This window comes from Dufourea novaeangliae, unplaced genomic scaffold (assembly GCF_001272555.1).
Source record: "Dufourea novaeangliae isolate 0120121106 unplaced genomic scaffold, ASM127255v1 scaffold28, whole genome shotgun sequence".
NCBI classification, from domain to species: domain Eukaryota; kingdom Metazoa; phylum Arthropoda; class Insecta; order Hymenoptera; family Halictidae; genus Dufourea; species Dufourea novaeangliae.
This window is the reverse complement of record NW_015373917.1, coordinates 598,064-623,881: the sequence shown is the minus strand read 5'-3', so window position 1 is coordinate 623,881 and position 25,818 is coordinate 598,064. Positions and strand designations below refer to the sequence as shown.

The window sequence follows — 25,818 nt, the reverse complement described above, 5'->3', positions numbered from 1 at the left end:
GAACTGACTTTTGGATATTCTCGAATCCCCCTTAAAAATCAACAGCTCGATACGCGTGATACCGTAGAAAAACACGAGCCTGTTGTACACCGGTGTCGTAGGCGCCGTGAGTCGTGGAAAAATGAGTCTCGCTTGTCGCTTCGCCGGCGAACATGATAGTGGGCATATCCTGAAACGAAACAATAGCCTGGGGAATAGGTTTCACGTTACACAAATGACTGCGTGTCGCTTCACCTACCTGACTGCTATGATTCCCTATTACTTTACTGCATATCGGTTCCGCCAACGTGGCCGGCGTTATTCCTTTATCGTCGCATCGCGTCGGGATGTGACTGTAACTACCCCGTATATATGGATTCGAGTACCATTTTGTCCTTAAGCATTTTATCACCGGAGGTATTGCATCGATCTTCAGATACTGTTTAAGCAGCCTCTCGCAATCAGCCGCTATCTGTTGTTCGCTCAGGGTCTCCACGATGTAAGCTCCGCATCCGCCGACCCAACCAAGAAGTACACCGTCAGAGTCGGGAAGAACATCGAAACCTGTCAGATCTCTGGTCCACGAGGTCTGTGCTTTCCCGTTCGACGAAGTCCCCGACGTATTCTCCGGCCAGAGAAATTGAAATCCTTTTGTGTCACGTTTCCACCAAGCCTTACCAAAATCCAGAAAGATCTTGTTAATTAAACCGAATCCAAGATTTTCGATCGCCTGTCCGACGAACTGTGGTAACGGCGGAACGAACATGGTCTTGTAGTTGTCTTTCAAGTAACCAAGGGAACTTGTGATTATGACGCAATCGGAGAGAATTCGTGTGTTGTCGGACAGATTCAATACAACAGGCGCCACGACATGTTTGTCGACAACACGGCGCCATTCGATACAGTCCACGGTAGTGTTCAGTCGCAAGTTCTTTGCATTTAGACCATCAGCAATAAGTTTCGTTAGGGAATCGTACCCTAATTTAAACAAAAGATTCTCGGAACCTCCGACGAACTATAAATGACACAGTTGAATTAGTCTCAAGTCGTGGAGCTGTTCGCCATTACGAGTTACCTGTATTCACCTTGAATTTGCACCAATATTTCGTGGACATATCCTCTAACGTGAGACAGGAATTGTCGATCACGATAAATCTAACGTTCCAATCCATAAGTTCCTTTTTAATGTTCGCTATCGTTGAACAATCGTCCCTCTCTCGCAGGTGTATGTTCAAAGCGTTCTTCAGAATGTTACCAAGATTCTCGAAACCCTTCTCGAGATATTTCTTCTCGTTCTCGCAATCTTCTAACGTAGTACGAACAAGATCGTCTATTTCTTCTACCAAGGCCTCGTCCACCTTGGCTCCGTTGTTACGAATGAAACTACCCTGACCGTCTCTGAAGTCGATGTCGGATATTAAACCGTTCTGGTAACACAGTTCGCCTAATTGACTTTGATCACCGTGCAAAAACTGCGCACCACATTCTATTCGAGTTTTATTCCACGGTATCGTTCGGATTCGGCCACCAATTTCGCTCTGAGCTGAAGTTGAATAAGTAGTCAGCGTCACATCACATTCCTTCTTGGAGCACGATGTTCATTCACAGTCTAATTACCTTCAAGTAGCAAATAATCTTTGAAATTCGCTTCCTCTAATGTCTTTGCAGCTGCCAATCCAGCTATACCCGCACCTACTATTACAATTTTAGTCTTTTCTGGTGTTTGGTTTCCAGTACGCAGTATCCTTCCCATTTTGTCGAAGTTGTTTATCACTTGCTTTAACCAACCACACGTTCTAGATGATTTGAATTGTGATTTTTTCATTAACATTTGATTGCTCTGACGTAAAAGTTTCGGTATATATCTATATACAATATATATTTATAATTATATATAGTACATATATGTACATGAATCTATTATCAAAAATTGGAAGCAGATAACAATTGACAAATGCAACAAGTAGATATTAGGAGTAAATTTCATTGGACTTCTACTATCATATATTTATTATTAAACATAAAAGTACATATTATTCTTATGTTCGATCTTCCATAGAATTGAAGCAATAAAAGTAAAAAGTTACTTGGTACATTGCACAACTATTCACTTACAATCTAACATTGTTTGTTTGGAATGTTAGAAATGTATGTATAAGAAGCATTTGATCCTTGTATAAATGTTGTAAAGCATCGAATAAGTCAATAGTTTACCGTCATCCTTTTCGAAGATGTGGTTCTGGCTAGAGCTGTGACTTTAACCGCCTAAGAAAAAGCATGCTAATCAATACAAGTACTATGATTCAGTATGTCAGTATAAATTCAGTAATTATGTCTTGCCTTCAAGATGAAAAAGAATTTCAAATTAATTAAAAATAAATGAAAACCAAAGGTCGTGCTGAGTATTATTATTGTATGTGATAAAACACGATTTGCAAAATGATATATAATGAAAATCAGGATGATGAAGGCTTGCTGAAGCCATGCAGTGACACAAAAATAAAATTACCTTAGAATAATTTATCGTTTAATCATAAATAGAATCGTTACTTGTAATTAAAAATCCTTTATCATAGCTAGAATGAGTGATCAAGATGTCTGTACTATTCTTCTATGCTATAGCTACGTGATTTCGAATGAGCCTAAAATGTTGATTGGAAATAAAAAGAATTCAGAATTTACCTATGGAAGTCTATTATTCTATCTGCTTCTCTGAAACCGGTCTCAACCGCTCCATGCACGGTAGAATAATAATGATCGTGCGTTGCTTCTCCAGCAAACAGAATAATCTAATGAGTAGTTAAGTTATGATAACATTTAATTTACGTCATTGCTTAGGTTTAAAATCATTCGAAGTACGTACAGGTTTGCCATCAGTCGTCAAAATTGGATCTGCTAAGTCTTTAGCCCATACATCTAGCTTTTCAGTTGTTGTACTTCTATAGCTATAAGATCCACGAAAATGTTCATCCATGTACCAGGATGATCTACAAATCATAAACAACATACTAGTATTCACAAAGTAACAAGTATGTTGTATAACAGTATGTTATTTACCTAAGCATTCGATCAAATCTCGGGATGTTATAAGATTTATTCAAAAATGTTTCCAGCAAAAGATGCAACCCATCAGATACATTACTATCAGAAAGCAGTTCTATATGTTTTGCATATTTACCAGAGATCCATGCACATAACACCCGTGGCTGATAGTCTACAGGAATGAATGCAAAAACATCGCACAGCCATTCACGTTCCTAAATCGTATATAACGCATTTAATACGTTTAAAAAATAATATAAATACATATAAGGTTAAATTGAATGCAACTTTACTTGTCCATGAGATTCAAGAAATTTTTTTTTATCTTCTTTGGACCATATTAAACTGAAAGCAGTACAATCTTCTTGCCACCATCTGTGTGGGAATTCTAGGAAGATTTTGTTCACAGTTCCAATGTTCAAACCCTAAGTAATAAATTAAATTTTAATTTTACATTAAATGCACATTGTGAACATGTAATATAAAAACTTCAGTATTACCAACTAATGTCACACTTTTACCGTGCCTTTATTGCATGTTGTTTTCTGCCAGGCAAAATAGGTGTAAACATAGTCTCATGCTTCTCTTTCAGAACTCCAAGAGAAGGAGTAAATATAACATGGGATGCTGTGTACTTTGAGCCATCCTTTGTCTTTATAGTTACATTATTCTTTGATGTGTAGTCAATATTAGAAACATCTTTATTAAATTCTATTTTCTCCATTATGGGTAGCACATCTTTAGTACTTGAAAGTTTCTGTTGAAAACACAATAATATATTTATTGTATAGAGTACCGTTTAGTATTATGGTTACATGAATTATACATACAGATAACAAATCAAACAGTGTTTTATAGCCATGGTATTTCCAATTAAGTAAATACTCTCCCTCACACGTCCAATATTGTGTAATTCCTTTTGCAGAAACATCGAACCAGGAATCACTGCATTGAATTGAATTATCAAATTTATGCATCCAATCCAACAATTGTTCGGCTCTATCGCGGGTAGTAAATGGATTCTTTTCAAAAATCTTATAAAATCTAAAAGAATAAATCATTCGTGTTAATGTAATTGTAGTTACAGCAAAAGAAAAACATCCCCTTACTCATTTATCGTTGCAACATTTAATTTCAAGTTTCTGTAACATTTAAATGAATATTTGTTTCATCTCCGAATTCTACGGATTCTGAATTTTAGCGGCGAAACCGGAATGTGATATGAGTCATCGGCCTTGGGATAAATAGTGGTGGGGAAACGGTGAAACCATGATACATTTGTTGCAACTATACAGTTAATTGTAATCACATATGTTCGTACGCGTGAAATGAAATTTTGAACGTATTCACCTATACCACTTTCAATACTGTTCCTATTCATATTATTTTCTCGCGTTTGTAAATTATAAATTTATGAAAATATATTTTCAATTATGTTGCGATTTACTGAGATGCAGTATAACGTTACATTCAAAGAGCGATTGTACTAGAACGTATTTTTTTTCCATACTTATTCTCTAACATGTTTGCAAAGAGGTAAGAATACATCTTAATCAGAGATTATGAGGATCAGCAACAAAATGATATCTTAAGCATATGTAGATTAAGCCATAGAGATTATAGATAAGAATATTGTCTTTGTTTGACAGTAAAATGTATACAATTTGATACATGGTTTTAGCAACATTGATCCTGAATTGGAAAGGCTGAGAAAAGAGGTTGATGGCCCACCAAATTTGGATACTGCAGCATTGAATATAAAAAGAACCACTTCTCGAATTCATGCTTCTTTCTTGTTTGAACACATTGGAAGACCAACATTACAAAAATTATGTTTAATATTAAGTTCCACAGCTACAGGAAAAACATATGATGGATGGCAAGAATTTGCATCATACATGGGCCTGACAATGGAACAAATGCGTGTATGCATTACGATACAGTAATGTATTTGCCAATGGATTCTAAATGATATTTAATGTAATGACCACTTTTCTTGTAGTGCATAGATTATGATTTCAAGGGCCTACAAGATCCAACATACTACGTATTGTTAGCTTATGTACAACATGTTGATGCAACCATAGACAAGATTTTGACTGCCTTACAGAAAATGCATCGTTATGATGTGATTAATCAAATAAAGGGTAACATTTCTGATTTAGTTCATGCAATTCAACAGGAAACTCCAATTACTGGTATTTTAATAATTGCTTTCAGAACATAAACAATTTTACATTTTCTATATCATAAAATGAATTGTTTATGCTTATACAGAGTCTACCATATTGAGATCTACAAGTGTTCCAAGAGCACCCTTAATCTTAACTCCACTAGAACATGTACAAAGTGTACAAATAAAGACATGTGACTCTAAAAATATCTCGCAAGATAACTTACAAAAGGTATACTACATAAATATTTCAGGAAGTTAATTTTTGTTAAAAATAATGATATTTTCTATTGATAGACCAAAAAGACGTATGGGTGCATAGTTATGTTGACATTTGCTGAAGATGGTTTAAAAACAGCCCAATATGTAGCAAAAACATTTAGGTCTAAGCAACCTCGGATTGGAGTACTTATACTTCAAGAACAAGAAAACCATGTATATAGTAAAGCAGAAGAGTTTATAGATGATTGTTTTAGTCAAGTAAAGTAATTTTATTTACTTGCTCTTAAAATGCTTAACGATTTACTCATTTTGCTTATTACATCCAGGTGAATTTCATTATACCAATATTGACACAAGGGTACTTGGAAAGAATACACAATCCTAAGAAAGTATATAGTGAAGACCAAAATAAATTAGATACTAAGTATATAAAGTATATATCTTCCTTAATGAAATATGAATATGTAAGAAATCAATGCATTAATTCTCGCGTAAGGTTTGTTTCCTAATATCATACTTGTTCTTTTATTTGATACACATTTTCACAGATAAAAAAAAAATGTTTTCCTTCAGGTGTATAGTACCAGATAAAGAAGTAAACACAGTGGTAAAAGCAAATTTGCATCCAACTTTCCAAGCATGGTTCAGAGAGAGTGGTATTGATACATTTATCAACATTCTTTTACAAAGATACTCATAATAAAGCTTTACTATAATATGTATATATATATGTTATGTTTGTTTATATTACTTACTGTTTAATAAAATACTCCCCATATGAACCTGCATTGTTTAGGTCATCTTCTAGATGTTCAGAAATATCATAATATATTTTTAATGTTTCTGTAGTTTCTGTCTGTGGAAGAATCTCACCCTTTGCATTAACAAAGATATGTGCACTAAAATCACTAAAACATTTTGTTGAATCCAACAGTTTGTGTGGAGATGCAATATCAGAGACAATATTTCCTTTTTCACCATGAACCCATTGTGCTCCTAGTTCAATAACATTGTCAGCTGATAATAGAGAATGTTGAGAAGAATTATTTACAATCCAGGCACTTATTCTTTATAGGGTTTAAAATATAAATGTAAATGTTTGACTTACAAAATTCCACCGTGTGTATTCTACCACCAATTCGATCTTTTCCTTCTAGAATTGTTACATTTTTTATTCCCCTTTCTAATAATCTAGCCGCCGCAGCAATGCCGGAGGCTCCTGCTCCAACAATAATAATTTTTGGCCCGTTAATCATTGTTCGTTTTAACACGTTCCGAAAGAAGCGCGTATTGTCGACATACAGGTGAAAAATATTCCTTGTAACCGATATTTATACAACACGTACGGAATAACGATAAATTTTAATGAGATAACCGTATCGTGATTATCGTCCTACGACGCAGGTATGCATTGCTTATTGCTTCTTCTATTATGATCCAATCGGATGACACGTTATTCGAGAAGCTTGTTTAGTTTAGAGATGAGAATGTTGCTATACGTGTCTTCGCAGCTTTTACGATATTTATCAATGATTTACTAGTGTATGTATTAAGATCGTCTTCTACCACAAAATATACACTAATATAAATTGTTTATGTATTTAGTTTCACAATGGTTTGACATTTTGATGTATGTAGGTTACAGAAGATATTTGCCAATTATTATTGTTCGAAATAATGAATGGATAAGTAAATAATCAGTGTGAATTATTCTCAGACTACGAAGTATTCTTTAAGAAATTCGCAACAATGGCACAAGAAAAAGATGAGATACATCGAAAGGTTAGTACAGAATAGAATTAAGAGTTTCAGTTTTCAGCTATAAGCTAATAGCCATTGGTAATTAAATCAAACTTACAATATGTTTTGTCATGTAGAGATACAGATGGGGAGAGGGAAGGGGGAACAGTCCTCTGGATGTAGATGATGATTATGTTCCCTATGTACCAGTTAAAGAGCGCAAGAAACAGCGATTGGCCAAGCTTGGCAAGCTTGGACAACTTAAGGACGAAGCTGCTGCTGGATTCATTGGGAAAAGTAGCAGTGAGAATGAGAGAGACGATGCAGATGACGATGATGGACAAGTATGGGGAAGAAAATCCAATATTTCTCTTTTGGATCAGCACACTGAATTAAAAAAGCTAGCAGAAGGTATGAATATACAAGTATCCACTAAAAGTGTAGGTTGAAGTAAGTAAGTTAACTAATTGATGATATATTTAGCCAAGAAAGAAAGTGCTATGGAGAAGCAGTTAAAAGAGGAAGAGAAGATTTTAGAGAGTGTGGCAGAAAACAAAGCTTTAATGGGTGTGGCAGAATTAGCCAAGGGTATTCAATACGAAGATCCAATAAAAACCAGTTGGAAACCTCCAAGAGCAGTATTTACTCTTGGTGAAGCAAGGCACGAAAGAGTTAGAAGGAAGCTCAGAATTCTGGTGGAAGGAGATGATGTTCCACCACCTTTGAAAAGTTTTAAAGAGATGAAATTCCACAGAGGGATTTTAAACGGTTTAGAACAGAAGGGCATTATTAAACCCACTCCAATTCAAGTTCAGGGTATACCCACAGTGTCAGTATATATGAAACACATAATTAATATTTACTTGTCTCTATAATAAAGTACTACTTTTACTTATTCATTTTGTATTTTAGATTGTCTGGTCGTGATATGATTGGAATTGCATTCACTGGTAGTGGAAAGACATTGGTATTTGTTTTACCTCTTATAATGTTCTGCTTGGAACAGGAAGTGGCTATGCCATTTATAAGGAATGAAGGACCATATGGTATACATTTTTACATTGTCATTCAAAGAAAATTAAACGTATGAAATATAATTACCATTCACTGTTGCCTTACAGGTTTAGTTATCTGTCCATCACGGGAGTTGGCGAAACAAACATATGATATTATTAGGCATTACACAAGTAGTTTACGTCAATCAGGCTGTCCTGAAATTCGCAGCTGCCTAGCTATTGGTGGTGTGCCTGTATCAGAATCGTTAGAAGTAATTAACAAGTGGGTGATAAATTCATTTTTTTAATCATTCCTTTTCTTTTGAGTAATACAATCGGTTTCATTATACAGAGGTGTACACATCATGGTAGCAACTCCTGGACGATTGATGGACATGCTAGACAAGAAAATGGTAAAACTGAGTGTGTGTCGTTACCTATGCATGGATGAAGCCGATCGTATGATCGACATGGGTTTTGAAGAGGATGTGCGAACAATATTCTCGTTCTTCAGGGTATGTAATCGTTTTCAACCGCGATACTCATAATATTATCCTATGGTTCATATATGTCAACGTTAAATGCTTTTACAGGGTCAGAGACAAACATTACTGTTTTCCGCGACTATGCCAAAAAAGATTCAAAATTTTGCTCGGTCCGCCTTGGTAAAGCCTGTGACGATCAACGTAGGCCGAGCGGGTGCTGCATCTATGAACGTGGTGCAAGAAGTTGAATACGTCAAACAAGAAGCTAAAATCGTGTACCTTTTGGAGTGTCTACAAAAGACCACACCACCAGTACTTATATTTGCTGAGAAGAAACAAGATGTAGATGCTATTCATGAATATTTACTGTTGAAAGGTGTGGAGGCCGTAGCAATACACGGCGGAAAAGGTATATTATATTTTATACTCAAAAGTATTCCTTACGGTACATTGCCCCTCCATGTTTCAATTATTCATTCGTATCTGTCCACAGATCAGGAAGAAAGATCACGTTCCGTGGAAGCTTTCCGCGAAGGTCGAAAGGATGTATTAGTTGCAACCGATGTTGCATCTAAAGGTCTTGACTTCGCCGATGTGCAACACGTGATAAATTACGATATGCCCGACGACGTGGAAAATTATGGTACGTCGTTATATTTTCTTATATTCAATGAAACACTGATTGGTTAATTGACGTTTTTCATCACAAAATTATTGCAGTACATAGAATCGGAAGAACTGGTCGTTCTGGGCGCACCGGTATAGCGACAACATTCATCAACAAAGCAAACGATGAGTCCGTGTTGCTTGACTTGAAACACTTGCTCATGGAGGCGAAACAAAAGGTTCCACCGTTCTTGTTGGAGCTTTGTTCCGAGAACGAGAAGTACCTCAACCTTGGAGGTAAAACACTTTATGGTCAACCATCATATGGTAATTTTCATTCCTACTCTGCGGCAGAATATAAATTCTATTTTCGTCATGTTTCAGACGAACGTGGGTGCAGCTATTGCGGTGGTCTTGGCCACAGAATCACCGAGTGCCCGAAACTGGAAGCCATCCAAAACAAACAGGCGTCCAATATTGGGCGTCGCGATTATTTGGCCAGCAATGCGGCCGACTATTAAATGTTTCATTTAAAACTAAAACAATTTGTATATATATTTCTAAAATAACGTTATACATCTTTTACGGAATATTGCAAATTTGTAAATAGTTTCGTACCGTTTGTATCGATAGTAAGTCAATAAAATGTAACGTAAGCCAGCCATACAGTATGTATGCTACAAATTCTTGAACGTAAAGTTTCTTCTTTTATTCAACTTCTTGTACACGCGATGATGCGTTTATGTTTCCGGTACTGATATGAGGTTGCAGATAACGTCAATAGAATATAACAGACAGAAATTTTTCAGTAACTCACATTTTCTAGCGAATTGTGAAAGATGATTCAACTTAAAGTGGACGATGAAGATTTCGTGAGGATCAAGGAGAAAAAGGAGGACGAGATGGCGGATCGTCGACGGGCGATGATGAAGAGAAGCGACATTAAGCGTGGTCTGCGTGAAATGCATATCGAAGGCAAAAAGGCAACGGAAATGGAGAAACTCCAGCGTGCCAAAGAGGTCTTCGACCTGAAACTTCGTCAGACCGAACGTGACAAGAAACTGGCCGAAGAGTTGGCACTTCGTAAACGTAAACTCTGGAAACTATTTTCGTAGCTCCGTCATGAACATACTTTATTTCTAAGAAATTATATTTCTACTTAAAACTATTTTTATTTAAAATTATATTTTTCGTGTAGATTTCGAACTGCAAGAGTTTTTCCAAAAGAAGAAGGCAAGGCAAGCTGTTTCCATACTTCCGGACAGTACTGCGCAAAACTTAGAAGCCAAACTGAAGGAGAAAGATCTCGAGAACGCGTCAAATTCGAAATTACCTGACGTGTGGCCGTTTATCGATAAGATGGATCCGAGGCAGCTGCAAGAGAAGAAGTTAAGCTATAGAAGGGAATTGCAAAATCAACAGATAGGTAATCGTCGCAGGCTGCGCGAGAAAGAAGAGGAAAAGCATCGGGAACGTAAGATTCTGGAGGAGGTTGGCGAAGCTTTGCGCAAAGAGGAAGTGGAAGCAGAAAGACAGAAGAAAGAAAAGGTTCTTATGCTGCAAGTCGAAAGGGATGCCTTTCTGAAAGCTAGACAAATCTGGAAGGACAAACGTAAGAATCTTCTCAAACGGGAATACGAGGAAATCGTAAAGATTGTGGCTAAGAAGGAGGCTCTGCAGAAGGAAGAATCCGAGCAGAAGGTTCGAAAGAAGAGTTAAACATGTAAAAATTTGAATTTTGACGATCAATTCTTTTCCCAGACCGATACCAGAATGTGGAAGGATGCCATGGCGGAGAATGTGGGAAAGAAGATACAAGCAGAGGCGTTTAAGAAAACCGAACGGGAAAGGATTTGCCATGAATTGTATCTCGCAGAGAAAGAAAACGAGCTGGCGGACGAAGTGATTCGAGCGGCGTTAAGAAAGCAACGAGCGTCGAGAGAGCTTTTGCAGGACATGGTATAGCTACAAATTCCAAAGCTTTCCTGGTTATGTCAGGCTTCTTAAAACGATCAAAATCTCAGGCGAGACACGAGAAAGCTGCGGCTGAGAGGCAGGCAAAGGACGACGCAATCGATGCAGCATTCATTCGATACTTGGTCGAACAACGTAGGAAGATGGAGGAGGCGGACAGAAAGAAGGAGCAAGAACGTCGCGAAAAAAGTATATGTAGCTCTTGTTTTTGAACAAAGCATAAAGTATGGGATACAGTACCCTGGAAATTATTCCATTTTACAGTGGAGCAATTTGGAAATGAACTAAAAGAAACGATAACGAGGAACAGCATGCAACATTCGGAAGAACTTGCGCATAGACGGTTCAGGGCTGATGACGAGGAGGTAGGGCAAAATGGCGTACCTGGTGTTGAGAAACTAAGTGACAGCAAGAATTGCGCGAAAATAAAAATTAAGTGCCATTCCGAAAGTGTTCTCGATGATTGGAAATCGCCACAGCCGAAGAAAGTATTCACGTGAATAAATTCTCCGTGGATTTCTCATGAAGGATACACTCGCAGGACTATTTCTACGTCTATTTATTGGTATACAGATTTATACACATGGTTGCCGCGAGGGGCATTGCCCTCGCGGTTCTCGTGGCTCTCGTTATTTTGTACAAAGTCCGTGTAAAAATACAGCAGCCCCATCTTATACCGGATATATATAAGTACGTGATAAATTAACAGTCGCGCCTCGGGGGTATCCAATTAGAGAAAAACCCGGATTGGGAACAAAACTAGCTCAACGCGTGTTGACTTGTGTTCCGTTGGGATATATATTTTTTTTTCGTGGCAGTTGAGGCAGTTCTCGGCCGAAGTGATCTCATCCACGTTTCCATCCCTTTCCATTCACAAGAATTCTCCCACAGAGGGACACGTTTGCATTCATACCTGGGTTGTTTTCTAACGGGGAACGGAGATGAGCTAACGAAACAGGGAACACCCGAGGTGTTAGTTATAACTATTATGTATATAATATATATGTATAAGTACGAACGTCAGTTTTCCACGGTGACTGGCTAGTCGCCATAGTCGCTTACCGAACTAAACAAAGTTATCTTGATCGTTTCGTCGACGTTAATCCACACGATTAATTAAATGCTCCCGTTAAAGACGCGCCACACGTTCGGAAAATGGATAATACACACTCTTAGAAATGGACTCGCGGAGAAAATGATTCCTGAGATCGTGAAAAAATTGTTTCGTCGTTTCCCCTCGAATCTCCTGGAAATGTTACTTTACAACTGACACACCCGGAGATTTAAGACTATCCTTTCTATCTAGAAATATTACGCACGGGGGGATATGCATATCTTCGTTCGTTCATCGAACGATCCTTATCTGTCACCGCTTGTCACAGCGAACTAAATGGCGTATTTAATAAAGTAACAATCGGTGTAACGAGCGAACAACAACAACAACAACGGGAATCAGGCGACATGGCCACTGGCTCAGAACCGGTGAAGTCACGGAATGTAACACAGATCGGTCTTAAAAGTAAAATCACATTTCCTTACGCAACCCATTCGCCTACATTGACTCGTCAATTACTTCGTTCAACTAACCGCGCGACTGACTAATCTTTTTCGTTCGTTCCTTTCGTGTCCTTTTGAGCCACGAAAGAAGGTGGTAGGGGGTAAGTGGGGTGGGGGAAGAACGGTGAACGGAATAACAGCGTTAACCGGTCGCAATATCTAGTCGTCTTTGTTGGACTCGATGAATGTCATCGCGTCACCCCTATTCAAGAAACATTGCTAAACTAATCGCTTAGATAGTATTAGGCCAATGGGTTAATTAAATGTTGGCCGCGCGCGACCGCTAAATGTTTATAGAAATTCGCGTAACAGTAAAATCACATATCCTTACGATTTAAGTACACACGTACGTACGTTGTATATATATATACAGACAAGCGGATTGTTTGTTCATTTATTCGTCGACAGCAGCCAGCAATGGCCTGCTGATCGACGATGGGAGATGAGCAAACGGACCGAGGTCTCGTACAATCTCAAATATTTTTCACGATCCATATCGCGGCAAGTATTTTGAGTATCAGTTTGCCCACCTCCACGCGATAGTCCTCTGCGTTAACCCACGCACGAAATCGCAAATAGCTACGGGATCATCGAGGAAAGTTCGAGGACAGAAGAGTTTCGTGAACAGATTCAAGAGACGCCGAGTAAATACTATTGGAAAAATATCTCTACGGCGGGAAAGAATCTCCGAACGATCTACGAGATCGAAAGGAACTTACTTAAAGCGACGAGGAGTGGAATGTTTCACGGACGTAAAATCATTTGAATATCGTAAAAGTGTATCGACTAATATCCACGGGGGGAAATTGAAATTCACGGAAAGCTAGTAGGGCGTGTCGTTCGTTTCTCGTATTCTTTATACAGTCTCAAAAATATAAATAACTCACGGAGTTTCATCATCATTATCATCACATATCCACTGAAAAAATGCAATGACCCGGCAAGGTTTACACCGCGGTTAGGAGTTGCCGGCAATAGGAACCATTGAGAATATAGTACGTTAGATCAACAGCAAGCGCAGGCAAAAGTGTCCAGAGTGATCTTTCGAGGAAAAGTCTAGGCGCTAGGTATCGCGTTCGGAAATAGTGTCTGTCACGAAAAAGAGTGTACTCGAAAAATTCGAGTATTCGAATCGCCTGCGGGCATTCTGTCTCTCATGCTTTCGTTGCCAGGAAAACTAAAAGTGTTCTCTTCTGATTTTGCGATATCCCTTTTATCCGAGGTTTCGATGAGCAGTGTACGGTTTATAGGCACGATACAGCGATAGTTTTTATAAAGTGGATCTATAGTCTTGAAAATACGACGATAGGTGTGCGGTATATCAAGTGTTTTCTCGGTTACGAGAAGAAGAACACTGTTATAACACGCTTTTTTGTCAGAGTTGCCAGGGGTAGCTACTTTTAACCATGAACATGGCGAATTTTCGTAGAGATCTAGGGGTCTTGGGGCGTACATGGTCTGTGGACGCAAGATATTTACAAAATCTCACCAAGTTTGGAGGCACAACCCCTGGCAATTCTGCTTCTTGTATCGATCTCCCCGATTTACAAAGTGTTTCAAAATACGAGGCACAAGTCGAAAGTTGGACTGTCCTCGGAAAAAAAAAACACATACGTACCTTGGTGCACTCGGTACCGAACATACGGTTGCAAACGGAATGCTTAACATGTATTCTGCACGCGAAAAGGAAAGTTTCCTTCCACAGGCGAGTATAGTTCCGTGCCGTTAGGTTATCCTCGCGCCACACGCCTGTACGACGCACAAACGTCGCGCGAAGTGTAGTCCTTTTATTTTCTTTAAAGTTGAATTTGGCCCCTTTTCTTTGGAAGAAGAAAACTTAGCTTGGATCATCTCCCGTGTGTGTGAAAAAGTAGCACTGGTGTACTACGATTCTGTACGAGATGTGCATTCTTCCATAAAACGCGAATTATCTATGGTTTCGACGGATTCGTCGGTTGACGAAACAGAGCGACGATCGGGCCGTCATTTTAATTACACTAGGAAGACGTGAAAAAGAGCTGAAAGCGCACGCGATACGTGTACGCGCGGTTGCTCGTCACACATACCCGTTAGAAAAATAAATTCCAGCACATGGTAGAACGGAAGAAGCTCATTCTGGGGTTCTATCATTTTTCTTTTTGCTTACTCGAGAAATTAAACACGTCCAGCGGCCGTGTCGTGGACTAACCGAGCACGACAACACGAGCAGCCGTCGATTTCTCCGTGGTTCAATCCCACCGACAACTAACGTCTTATTTTGATTTCCTAATAGAGTCGATCCTCCTTGGTCAACTCCAACGATTGAGTGTCGACATCATTGTCAGCGAGACCGAAATGAAGCTATACAGCATGGCATGGAGAACGTCCACTTAGTGGCCTTTCGCGACTTCGTCGGACGGGATTTCTTGACGCACACACGGATCTCTATTCACCGTGGTCACGTGTCCGAGAAGAGGAACTCGCTCTCGGATAACAACACCTCCAGATCAGATGGAACGGTATGAAGGTCAGAATTGGCCGGTTCGGGTAGGTCACCCGCACTATTTCCAATCCCTGTGGGTGCTATTTGCCTGGCCCTGCCGATTCTGACCCTGTCCTTCTTCTTCGCGGTCCTCAGCAGAACGCCTGTTCTTGGCAGCTTCGATCTACCATTCAGGTGTGTCGCGTTCGCCGTCTGGGCAGGCACTTGGGCCACTTTGTCGGGCTTTTTCAACTTCACGCTGAACCTGAACGGCGGTTTGTACACCACTTGCAGCTTTGCCCTCTCTTTTCTGGCCCCGTTGCTAGGCAATGGTTTCGCATCCCTGGATTCAGTGGGTCTTCTGGAGGCATTCACCTGTCGTGTCGTTGGTAACCTGGTCCCGGCGCCCATCAGCCCCACCGGAGTGGATTTGCTCTTGGTTAGGCCGGTCGCGCTTGTTCTGATCGTTTCTGGTCGGCACTGGGAAGAGGCTAGCAACCAGGAACGAACTTTGCTCTTGGGATCGGCGTTTGGCTCGGGTTCTTTCTCCGCCTGGATGGCGGAATAATCGATCACCTCTTTCTTGTGTTGCTTCTTCCGTTTTCTTTTATCGCTCTCCGAGTTACTGGTCGCGTTTGCGCTGGATGTTTGCTTCTCCCGTGATGGGAAGGTCTTCTTCCGTTTGTTATCTTGTACCACACCGGTGGTCGCCTCCGCTGTTCTCTTCCTGGCGAAGTCCTCGTTGGGAATCACGGGCGCTCTCTTTACCTGCTGTTGCGATTGCTTCTTCTTCTTCGATGCATCCTTTGAAGAATATAGATATATAATAATGATTGACTGTTTTTTTCTGACGGTGGATTTTTCTAGGTGTTTGTTGTTACCTTGTTGGACTTGTCAACTGCGTTCCCGTGCGAGGAGTCCTTATGCTTTCGGTGCCTCCTCTTCTCCCGGACCTTTCGGCTCAGCGGAAGCTTTGCACGTACAGCCGGCGGGTGTACCGTGACCCCCTCCGTGCCCTCCGGCGGCAGTCGAACCGTTTCCGTCGTCGAGCTGTGTATTATCGTGACCGACTTGAGTTTCAGGTCCGGCCGCTTGCCCAGAACCTTCATGCTCGCCACCTAGATGACATCAGAGCCTCGTCAGAATAATCCTATTAACAGGACACACCCTACGAGCACTATCGCCGCAGGGGAGTAGCAATTTGCAACTGCTAGCAATAGTTAGCAGCGAGATATGGTCGATGTTGAACAATCTACTGAACTGTCGGAACTTTCACAGAAGTGTATGATCGTCGAACAGCTTACAATGATCAAGGACCACAGAGTTTGGGAGGTTCTAGAAACTCTCTATGAACAATACTAGCGATCGACGGCTAAATTCGATATAGCAGATACACGAATCTACACTCCCTGAACTTACTCTTCTCACGGTTCCTCGATCGTCTCTGTCGTGAAAATCATTGACAATGTGTAATCGTGAATTATATTTCTTGCACACGCGGAGATCAGTATATGTAACAATTGGGAGATACAGGATAAAACGGAAGGTTTAAAGGAACACGTACCAGTAACGATATTGCTGCCAGAACGATCAATGCGGCCGCGTACCAATGATCGATTATCCAGCGTCGGAATGTGGCCAGACTCTCGTCGGAAAGTAAAAGCTTCCGTAGAGTCGCCAACGGACCGCTTGGATCCACCTGTACACAGACCAACGTAAACGTGAAGTAAACTATTACATACAACCAACGAAGAATAAAAGACAACAGGAAGCATATTGTCAGACCTCTCGACACTTTTGGAACACGTCGCAGTATCCGTTGTAATCGTTACAAGGTGTCCCTGGTTTGGAGAACATGTCCGGAATATCGTACGGCGGAGCGTTCCAGTCGAAGGACGATCTGTCAACGGGTAAATGCAACGATCGTTAATACAATTCCGCAAGTACGTAGATACAATATACATATGAAACTTCTGGAAGACGTACGAGCAAGGCTGATTCTCTCCCGGAAGGCGACAACAAAGTTCGCAGGCCTTCGTTGACGGATCGTTCGGTCCTGCAAAGAGTAAGATATGTATGTATAAACAATATCCGTGCCCTCGAGAGACTTGTTACATAATACTACCCCCGTTCAGTGCTTACCCCCATAAAGCATACAAATTCGCGGTTGCAGATCGTCTTGTTCGGTTTATTGATAGAAGGGGGACAATACGGTGTACGGCCGTCGCAGAAGCTCGCGTCGCGGCATCCATTGTCGTCTCTGCATTTGTCACCGAATCGTAGATGACACTCGGCGGTACAGCAAGGACCCTGTTTCAACAGTTGTACAGGATTTATATATATGTATATTACATGTGATAGAAATGTTTCTCGATTATATAATAAAAATTATCGACGTACTTGACTAGGACTGCACACGGAGCCAGATGTTAAGGTGCACGGGGTCTCGTCAGGCGGTGGATAACGTCGTTGGGGGAAGCAACACGAGTCCCTGCAATCTTCTTCCCATCCGCAGTCGCATTCTTCGCCATCCTCGACCACACCGTTCCCGCATAACGACACTTGTGGTTCTGCATACACAGATCAATTTACTTTCTTCTGTGCTGAACACACACATATACATTGAATATTCTTAAGGTTTCCCGGTGGGTATTCGATTTTTCCCCCGAGTGGAGAATGAACATCGGAGCGCATCGAGGATATACATATAAGAGGGAGAATCAAGAGCATCGATCTACGATTTTTGTTTCCGCTTTTGTCATTCAACGAATCGAGTCAGTAACTTTAAACAATGGGGAGGTGATAACCATTCAGATGACCAGATGGACACCATAGTTCCATTTAAACTCGGTACACGTTTTCTATATATACAGGGTGAGTCACATAACTGTACCGTTTAAATTTACTCATAAACTATTTGTTGTAGAAAAAAATGTTTCAAACGAAAGTTGTTTGATATCGAGCGTGGTGTAGATTGTGAATCGCAGGTTCAAATATTACAACTATAATACAAAAACTCCAGGTCACCTTTGTATCTCGATAAAACAAGCGAAATATCAAAAAACTAATTATCACATTGTACACCCCGCTCGATATCAAACATCTTTCGTTTGAAACATTTTCTTATACAACAAGTGGTTTATGAGTAAATTTAGATGGTACAGTTAAGTGACTCACCCTGTATATACCCCCGTGTCAATAACCGCGTGTCCCCTAATTGTTTCGAGTCCGGAGACCGTTATGGTAATGAACTCTTGCGCGTTCCAATCTCTCGCTATCATCGACCCGCTTAAAAAAAAAAAAACTAACGAGGTACTGAGAGAAAGAGAGAGAGAGACTGACCGGTGAAGCAGCCCTTCGGTGAACGAGCTTTGCTATTCAGAACCGGGTTGATGGCAGTCAAGCTGCACGGGCTGAAACGATTATTGTTACGCTTGTCACCGCTGGTCGCGCGGGCGAACATAATGAAGTTTCCGTCCTCACCGCCGGGCGTGCATTGTTCCGGATCGTGCTGGAACAAAGTAAAGTGCCACTTCGCGTTATGACGCGTATCGACAGTCCACCGAAGAGCGAAATGAGCAAGGAGGGGGGAGGGGAGTATAGGCTATGGGGTTCACATTTCGAAAAACACCGACACCTGTCGTCCCTCCACTCGTTTCGTTCTCCTATACAAGAGGTGAAAAAAAAAAAAAATAAATAAAAGAGTAATGGAGGTGAATTGCTGCAGGCTACCCACCGGTGAACCAAAGTTATGACCGATCTCGTGGGCCAAAGTGACGTGAGAAACGGCCGGCGGTACGTGCTTCCCGTAATTCAGCAGAGTCACTATCCCGGTGTTCAGCGACTTCATGCTGCCGCGATAGTGCTGGAAAGTTCAGACATACATTTCAACGTGTGCACGGTCTTACATCCCTTAATTCGGAAACGGATATGTTCCGAATGTATGTATGCATGTACACGTCGCACAGTGGGACAAGTAGCCTGTTCTAGGTGGACAAAACCCTTTAATTCGACGAGCTCGTAATTTCATCATTTTTTTTGGAAATAAAGATATTGTGTGATAGTTACTAAATAAATAATAATCGAACATTTGTATTCGAACATATAAACATGGATTTTGACCTTCAAACTTGCGTTACAGTAAATCATTTATTAGTGTTCGAAGGTTCCTCGACACTGAGTGTTCAGACATCATCCCCACCACCATGCGCTTGACTGGTTCTACTGGGAAGCCCCCCGTACTCTGATGTAACCTTCAAATAACCTAATCATCATAATTTATTTTAGTATATTTTGTCTTGCTTTAATAATTTCAATATACTTTACCTCAGACAGTATATAAATTACCAAGAAGAAGATATATAAGTTCGATGTAAACTACTTTTAGACGTTTGTCCAGCTAGGTACGCTATTTGTCCCACTGTGCGTCGCAGGGAACCGTAACATTGGGATTTGTGAATCCCCATAAAATTCCCTCGCGAGCTAATACGGTTACTTACGCCGTTCTTTTCGCATACACCGCCAGCGTTCTTCAGATCGCCGGTCCAAGCGAGCCCAAGCGTGCCCATCTCGAAGTCCCTGTAGGTGAACATGTAAGCCAGACAGAACGCGTCGTAATCTTCCTCTGGAACCAACGAAATTACGTTACTACTTGGAAGGCTACCGGATCCGTCCGTGTTAGCACCTTATTTCAAGAGTCGACAGCAGACGTTGGAAACAGGAGGGGTGTTAGGACAGTTATGGAAAGGATCATATTTACCGGAGAACAGCTCCAGATATTTCTCCACGCCATAGTTCCCGGGGAACCGATAATTGGGATCCCTGAGAGCGTCCTCGCTGTGAACTTTCACGCGTTTGATCATGAAGCTGATGTTGTCGGGCCTGCCGTCCTGATTGAAATCTACGGACAATAAAGAAACTAATTCTCCCACTAGCCCCCGATTGGATTCCCCCGACTATCGCGATTGTCTCCGCGGTCTTGCCGCCGGGGGATCAGGATTAAGGGGGCGGGATGGATATCCGAAGGCTCCGAATGTTGACCAACTTCGATAATCCCGTTTCAAACACGATCGTTAAGCGAGTTCTCGTTCCGAGACTTCTGCCTTGCCCGTTTAAATACGATTATTTATGTACACTAAAATTCGCATTTTGGTAAATAATTCGGTTAAATAGAGGTGACAGTTTTTCGTGAGCAAACTCAAGTCACTGTATGTCTGATCAATGGACGGGAAACATCGTGAAGACCTTAATCCGCATTATTCGTTCGGACTGAAGGGGGGTTAGCAAAATCGATGGATCAGAGACAGTGGTTCTTAACCTTTTCAAAGTTACAGAACACTTTTGATTATAAGAAACATTCGTGGAACACTAAAATCACCGAGCCTTAGTGTTAATGCATTATCCCTGAAAATTCAGCCCTCTACAGCCTCGAAGCTGCAGTAAACGAGTTTCTACTGTATCTAGTACGCCGTCTTTCGTAATTTCGCAGAATAACTAGTGGTCCCAAGGAACATCGGTTAAGAAGCACACACTGATCTAGGGGAATCGTACCGGTGTGCTTGTAAATGGAGTTGACCCTTTGCACGTGTCTGGTCATCACCTCGATGCAAGCCTCCTCGGTGCCGTAACGCGCGAAAAACTGATGGTCTGCTTGCAGATAGAGCATACAAGTTGTCTTCCGTGGATCCACCGTTGCACGTTTGTGCAAATGTCTCGCGATCCGATCCCCGTAGTAATGGCCCGTTCTGGAAACGAAAAACGGCTGCAGTTGGCAAATTTCTTACCTCCCGACCTGGGGCCGGGAATGAAAAGCTTTATTCCGTTACACACACACACACACACATATACAGGGTGAGTCAATAAGAACTACTATCAAAAATAATTCGTTATATTACTTCATTAAAACGGCTTTTGATACAACTAATAGGTAGTGAGTTATTGACAGTAGTTCTTATTGACTCACTCTGTATATATACACATACACACAATTTTTCGTTTCGCGATTTTTACGATTCCGCGATACGAAAACGCCCTGAACCACCAGCTAGCTCAACGAAGAATTCGCTGGCTGGCTCTGGTTCGTGTTTTAAAGTGATCCTCGTGATTTCGTCTCTTTCATAGGGACTCACGTTTCCGTACGTGCCGCCGTTGCGGCGTTATCCTTCCTCGATGTTAAAACCCGTGCGCTGTTCTCCCTCGAGTAGAGAGCACCCACGTTCTCGCCGAGCAGAGGTTCGTAAAACGTTCGGGAATCGTTCTCGTGACGTCTGAAAAATGTATAAAACAGTGTACGTATTGTATATTACAGACCACTGTACTATGGTGTCCTCGACGGGCCTAAAACTCGGCCAAGAATCATCCAGGCCCTAGATTCAAGGGGTTATCGACTGGAGTAGATTCCCGAAGAAGTTTCCTCGCGAGGAGTAACACAAAGCCAGTACACTAAGATGGTTCTTATTTACCAAAATACCCAAAATAGTAATTATTCAAATTATCCAAAATAGTTCAATTAAAAAAATGTTTAAACAAATTTTCACTCTTTTCTCCAGCCTGCTTTTTTGTTAATTTTTTTCGAAACCCGTTTGTCGCATGCAAAAAAGTAGTAGAACATAAAAGATGCTGTTTGTGTAGGTTTAGAATTTTTGTCTGACGTGGTTTCTGATACAACCGATAGCTTAGAGGATAACCAACTTCGTCATCCGAAGAGGATCCCTCGAAAGCGATGAAACATTTAGGTTTAGAGTTAAAATAACCGTATGAATTTCTAAATTTCGATTCTGGGACGCAAAGGAAATTCGAAAGTTGAAAATAAGAGCCATCGGTACTGTGCTCACCCAGAGCAGATGATAACGACGACTCGCGAGGGAAGACCGATCAGTGCGCTAACTCTGTAGACCAACCTAGAGAGAGACACAGAGTCTATGCTCCAGTGTTAATTTAATTGTCAGCGATTCGTCTGAGAATGTTTGAGGAACCACAGGGGTTTAAACCTTGTTACAAAGCCCTGGGCTTGGTTCTAACGCGTTTAACGCACGCCTACAAGCATAATGCGTCCCGAGGAATCGGTAACGAAATTAACGCGCCAAGGAACACCGGTGTGTATGTGCTTCGTGTTGATAAACCTCAGACGATGCAGACGTTTAGCGATGAACGTCCTCTATCTCCCTCTCTCGTTATATCCATTTTCATCCTCGGTTAGCGTAACACGATTTACTCACCCACCCCCCCTACCCACCCTCCGGATATTTTAGAGCTGTTATCTTGTTAAGGTTAATGAGCACGCCTATAACGAGGACCTGGAAATCTCAAGCGTCGTTCGAGGACACCTCTCCCTTTAAATTGGAATTTTCATTCTGGGATAAAGGAGGATTTTATGGAGAGTGATCGAAGGTGTACATAGAATTGTTTCAATATTTTTGTCGTACGATCCTCGTAGAAAATGCAGAAAAATTTGTATAAAAGTTAAATGGTATCAGGAATCACACTTTCTGGTGTAACTTTTTTCTATGTGTACGCGTCATATGAAGGTCAACTTTATTTATGCATGGAAGCACTCACCTTCTTATGGAATCACCAAGTTCTCCTCGGTGCAGCTGATGACTAGCGCAAGGAAGGGACCGTCTCGGCGTCAACACGTCCGAAGAACGATAAGTTATGCTGTGATACGTCGGCGATGTGTCCTCATCTTTATTCAAGTATCTGCTGGTGGGCTCGATGTAATACTCCTCGAATCCGGTGACCAGGCTCCCATCGAACAGACCGTCCTCCGTCACGATCCCTTGCACCGTCGCGGTCTCGTCCTCTGTAAATCATCGATTTCCATACTTTCCATAAAAAAATACAAAAACTAAAAATAAACTCAAGTGACAAGAACAGAGGTGATACGTGAACCATATCACCGGCGATATACATTTTCAGCGCCGGATCAAGGGGGGTCTAGTAGCACCGGGCTCCGTTCTGTACCTTTTATTTAGTTATGATTAAATGTTATTTAATTTTATTTAAAATAAATGTCAATTTTTTAAGATTCACATATTTTGTTGTGCTGTATTATAAATTCCCCCCGTTTTTCAACCAAGGGGTCTCCTGAAAATCTGATAGCTCTGGGCCATAAAAAATCTTAATCCGACTTGTACATTTTATACGCTTTTTTTTTACGGTCCGTGATCAACGAACACGAATTGGCTGCAGTGGCTCTCTCGTTACTGACGTAATATCGTTTCTTTCCCGGGGAAACAGCGTGGCGTCACGTTGCAGCACCACCACCACAGAGAAAACAAGCTTCCACCCACGGGAATCTGTTGTTTTCCGCGGGGAGAGTGTAACAAAAATATTTCTTACATCGTTAGTTCGCTCTCGCGAGAATTGAAAGAAAATCGACAGCGGCGAGATGTTACCTCTACGAGGAAACTCGGTTTCCGCTAGGGGAAGATGCAACGTAGGGGAAGGGTCTCCTAACACTTGATAGATTTATTTCAATTCAAGGTTCCTCTGTAGGTGGACCGCAATGGCTGCGTTCGTCAAGTCGCTCATAGGATTCTTTATTGGTCAACGAAGCCTCTGCTCCTTCTACGTTAACCCTCAAGTCATCCCTAAATTCTCCCTACTCGAAAACTGTTTCTTTTCTTGATCCTAATTATCGACTATTAAAAATAGAAAATTATTAAATTGAACGATAAACTAAAAGTCTCCTGCTGTCTTTTAAAATTATGACCAAGAAATGGCTTATTCAAGATTTGTCCCTTTAAGGGTTAACAGACTTTATATTCCCCATAGGAATTCTCCGATATTACAGTCGACGGAACGATCGTCTTTTTCCCAGAGACTTGTTAACGTAGGTAGGGCGTGCAGAGAGACAGAGAATTCGTCGAAAGGTTTGTACACCTAATCGTGCTCTCGCATGGAAATCGAGCGAATCCGTCGTCCGTTCCCTATTTAGATTCCGGGAGCCTCGGCTAACTTCGTTCCGTCTCCCCCGCTTTCGTCGACGGGTCTACGCTTCCGGTTCGAGGCGATAGATTTCCGAGAGAAACTCTCGAATCGAAAATTGTCTCTGGCTCGCGAGAAGAGATCATGGGAAGGGGATGGGGGATGAAACGAGGAATGTACGATAGCCGAGAAAGAAGGGTGGAGAGAGGAGGAGGTGTATCCATTTCCGTCATGGACGACGTCTTCGTCGGGAATTACACCGTTTCGACGATTTCATAATTTCCGGGACCGCGTACAGAGTCCTCCTCCTCCCTTCTGCCTCTTCTTCGTGACTTCGAGGGAAGAACTGGGTCGAGGCTCTTGCGATAGTCGACGGACGAATACTTGCGTAGAATTCCACGAATTTCGTCGCACATCGTCTGATATTTATTCGTTGGAACTGGAACGATCTAACGAACATTATCGTTAAACACGATCGCGTATTAGAGCCGAAAGTCGACTATGTGCTACCAAACGGGATCGTACGCACTTCTACTGGGTTAAAAGTATGGGACCAGGTTTTGATAACTAAAGAATAACCAAAATAATAATAATAAATTATTTTGTACGGGACAAAGCCTATTCAATTATGAAAATATTATATTAGTGTAGGGATAGATTAATCCAAGTAAATAATCGATACTTTTGGTTGCGATATATGCTCGGTATGCATTTATCCTAACAACAGGGCGATTGTTCATAATTAATCGAACGATACACATGCTGTGGGTAAAAATGTAATTTACGGGTCTATAGGGCGAGAGCTCGGGGCCAGCGATGGTTTAGCTCAGTAATTGTCGATCAGTAGAGAAAGAAAGAAAGGAAGGGTGAAAGAAAAATGGTAAATTCGTCGGAACGAAACGGTTCCCCTCGATCGAACGAAAGACGAGCGAATTATCGGAAGGCTTTTCCCTGCAATTAAGTGTTTTAAATCCCCTCGCCGGGAATCGTGAACGTAGGGGGTGGTGGATTCACCCCTCATGCTAATCGATACTCCTCGAACAAAGGAAACGATTGAACAAAGGGGTTCCTCCGGCTCAAACGATTCACCATCCTCGCCTGTAGATGCGGAACCAAGCTCGGATGGAATTACCATTTAATCGAGGCAGGGGGTGAATCGAAAATTTCCTCTTGAACGCCACCAATTCCCGTGGCAATGAGAAACCTGGAGAACGGTGGTGAACACGTTCAACGTTCCGATGAGATTCCAATCCACGGGCTACCAAATGATTTCACCCCCTGCCCCTAGTGGTCTAGAATCAAAATTTAGCAGTTAATACGATTATTTAGCTTAAGAAATCTTCCACGGTTAATGAGAAGTTGACGTGAGTTTTTTGGAAGATAAAACATAAATTTGTGGTGGTAAAGTTAAAACCGAAGGAAAGTGATTTTTATATGCACTGCTTCCGTAACTTATTACATCGTAACAGAATAATGACTTACTGTTCCACCAATCATGAACTTCGGTCCCATACTTTTGGCCGGTAGTGCATAATGTTCATTCCCTAGGACGTGTTCATTTACTGCTGTATCTACCCTATACGTTAAAAAAAAAAAGAATCGTGCCCTGACCCGAACGAAATGGTTTATGAAACCGTATCTATCGTTAAGTTTCAG

The 25,818-nt window shown here is 41.2% G+C and overlaps 5 protein-coding genes across 6 annotated transcripts in view; 3 read left to right on the top strand and 2 right to left on the bottom strand.

Annotated features, from left to right (window-relative positions):
* Nucleotides 1-24: 24 nt before the first annotated feature.
* On the bottom strand, nucleotides 25-6,679 carry LOC107194337 (spermine oxidase-like). The gene is made up of 12 exons (XM_015583945.1): nucleotides 6,525-6,679; nucleotides 6,172-6,433; nucleotides 3,852-4,065; nucleotides 3,548-3,778; nucleotides 3,315-3,446; nucleotides 3,037-3,236; nucleotides 2,843-2,966; nucleotides 2,662-2,768; nucleotides 1,597-1,775; nucleotides 1,065-1,522; nucleotides 239-994; nucleotides 25-169 (listed from the first exon to the last, which is right to left on the bottom strand). Exons 1-12 carry the CDS (start codon nucleotides 6,670-6,672, stop codon nucleotides 32-34), a joined length of 2,949 nt encoding a protein of 982 aa, XP_015439431.1. The 5' UTR covers nucleotides 6,673-6,679; the 3' UTR covers nucleotides 25-31.
* Nucleotides 4,419-6,189, top strand: LOC107194340. Its single transcript, XM_015583949.1, has 7 exons — nucleotides 4,419-4,557; nucleotides 4,703-4,946; nucleotides 5,024-5,219; nucleotides 5,299-5,426; nucleotides 5,492-5,674; nucleotides 5,743-5,912; nucleotides 5,990-6,189. The coding sequence occupies exons 1-7, from the start codon at nucleotides 4,544-4,546 to the stop codon at nucleotides 6,114-6,116; spliced, it is 1,062 nt and encodes a 353-aa protein (XP_015439435.1). The 5' UTR covers nucleotides 4,419-4,543; the 3' UTR covers nucleotides 6,117-6,189.
* On the top strand, nucleotides 6,673-9,900 carry LOC107194338 (ATP-dependent RNA helicase abstrakt). 2 transcript variants are annotated; one of them, XM_015583946.1, is made up of 11 exons: nucleotides 6,673-6,820; nucleotides 7,055-7,198; nucleotides 7,294-7,567; nucleotides 7,640-7,985; nucleotides 8,069-8,202; nucleotides 8,278-8,434; nucleotides 8,504-8,666; nucleotides 8,745-9,045; nucleotides 9,130-9,279; nucleotides 9,357-9,539; nucleotides 9,627-9,900. In XM_015583946.1, exons 2-11 carry the CDS (start codon nucleotides 7,166-7,168, stop codon nucleotides 9,761-9,763), a joined length of 1,878 nt encoding a protein of 625 aa, XP_015439432.1. In that variant the 5' UTR covers nucleotides 6,673-6,820; nucleotides 7,055-7,165; the 3' UTR covers nucleotides 9,764-9,900. The 2 variants fall into 2 exon arrangements, with proteins under 2 accessions (XP_015439432.1, XP_015439433.1); XM_015583947.1 differs by lacking the exon at nucleotides 6,673-6,820 and adding an exon at nucleotides 6,902-6,958.
* A 181-nt stretch (nucleotides 9,901-10,081) lies between these two features.
* On the top strand, nucleotides 10,082-11,716 carry LOC107194229 (inner centromere protein-like). The gene is made up of 5 exons (XM_015583820.1): nucleotides 10,082-10,331; nucleotides 10,441-10,943; nucleotides 11,004-11,201; nucleotides 11,267-11,405; nucleotides 11,481-11,716. The coding sequence occupies exons 1-5, from the start codon at nucleotides 10,082-10,084 to the stop codon at nucleotides 11,714-11,716; spliced, it is 1,326 nt and encodes a 441-aa protein (XP_015439306.1).
* A 3,494-nt stretch (nucleotides 11,717-15,210) lies between these two features.
* LOC107194285 (disintegrin and metalloproteinase domain-containing protein 10-like) overlaps nucleotides 15,211-25,818 on the bottom strand; it is a 38,351-nt gene continuing 27,743 nt past the window's right edge. The window contains 14 exon segments of the mRNA XM_015583886.1: nucleotides 15,211-16,038; nucleotides 16,116-16,352; nucleotides 16,799-16,933; nucleotides 17,020-17,134; nucleotides 17,221-17,366; nucleotides 17,368-17,544; nucleotides 17,635-17,804; nucleotides 18,577-18,745; nucleotides 18,971-19,099; nucleotides 19,734-19,858; nucleotides 19,994-20,134; nucleotides 20,785-20,978; nucleotides 21,363-21,500; nucleotides 22,792-23,035. Coding sequence (XP_015439372.1) covers nucleotides 15,211-16,038; nucleotides 16,116-16,352; nucleotides 16,799-16,933; nucleotides 17,020-17,134; nucleotides 17,221-17,366; nucleotides 17,368-17,544; nucleotides 17,635-17,804; nucleotides 18,577-18,745; nucleotides 18,971-19,099; nucleotides 19,734-19,858; nucleotides 19,994-20,134; nucleotides 20,785-20,978; nucleotides 21,363-21,500; nucleotides 22,792-23,035 — 2,948 coding nt within the window.

Excerpts from the sequence above, each read along its gene's own strand:
- LOC107194337 (XM_015583945.1), bottom strand. The coding sequence starts at position 6,672 with ATGATTAACGGGCCAAAAATTATTATTGTTGGAGCAGGAGCCTCCGGC. Across the intron at positions 3,779-3,851 it reads CACTGTTTGATTTGTTATCT|AAACTTTCAAGTACTAAAGA; the intron begins GTATGTATAATT and ends TGTTTTCAACAG. Across the intron at positions 1,523-1,596 it reads AGATTATTTGCTACTTGAAG|CTCAGAGCGAAATTGGTGGC; the intron begins GTAATTAGACTG and ends ATTCAACTTCAG.
- LOC107194340 (XM_015583949.1), top strand. Across the intron at positions 4,947-5,023 it reads TGACAATGGAACAAATGCGT|TGCATAGATTATGATTTCAA; the intron begins GTATGCATTACG and ends CTTTTCTTGTAG. Across the intron at positions 5,220-5,298 it reads ACAGGAAACTCCAATTACTG|AGTCTACCATATTGAGATCT; the intron begins GTATTTTAATAA and ends ATGCTTATACAG.
- LOC107194229 (XM_015583820.1), top strand. The coding sequence starts at position 10,082 with ATGATTCAACTTAAAGTGGACGATGAAGATTTCGTGAGGATCAAGGAG. Across the intron at positions 10,944-11,003 it reads AGGAAGAATCCGAGCAGAAG|ACCGATACCAGAATGTGGAA; the intron begins GTTCGAAAGAAG and ends TTCTTTTCCCAG. Across the intron at positions 11,406-11,480 it reads GCAAGAACGTCGCGAAAAAA|TGGAGCAATTTGGAAATGAA; the intron begins GTATATGTAGCT and ends TCCATTTTACAG.
- LOC107194338 (XM_015583946.1), top strand. The coding sequence starts at position 7,166 with ATGGCACAAGAAAAAGATGAGATACATCGAAAG. Across the intron at positions 7,986-8,068 it reads GTTCAGGGTATACCCACAGT|ATTGTCTGGTCGTGATATGA; the intron begins GTCAGTATATAT and ends TTTGTATTTTAG. Across the intron at positions 9,540-9,626 it reads GAAGTACCTCAACCTTGGAG|ACGAACGTGGGTGCAGCTAT; the intron begins GTAAAACACTTT and ends GTCATGTTTCAG.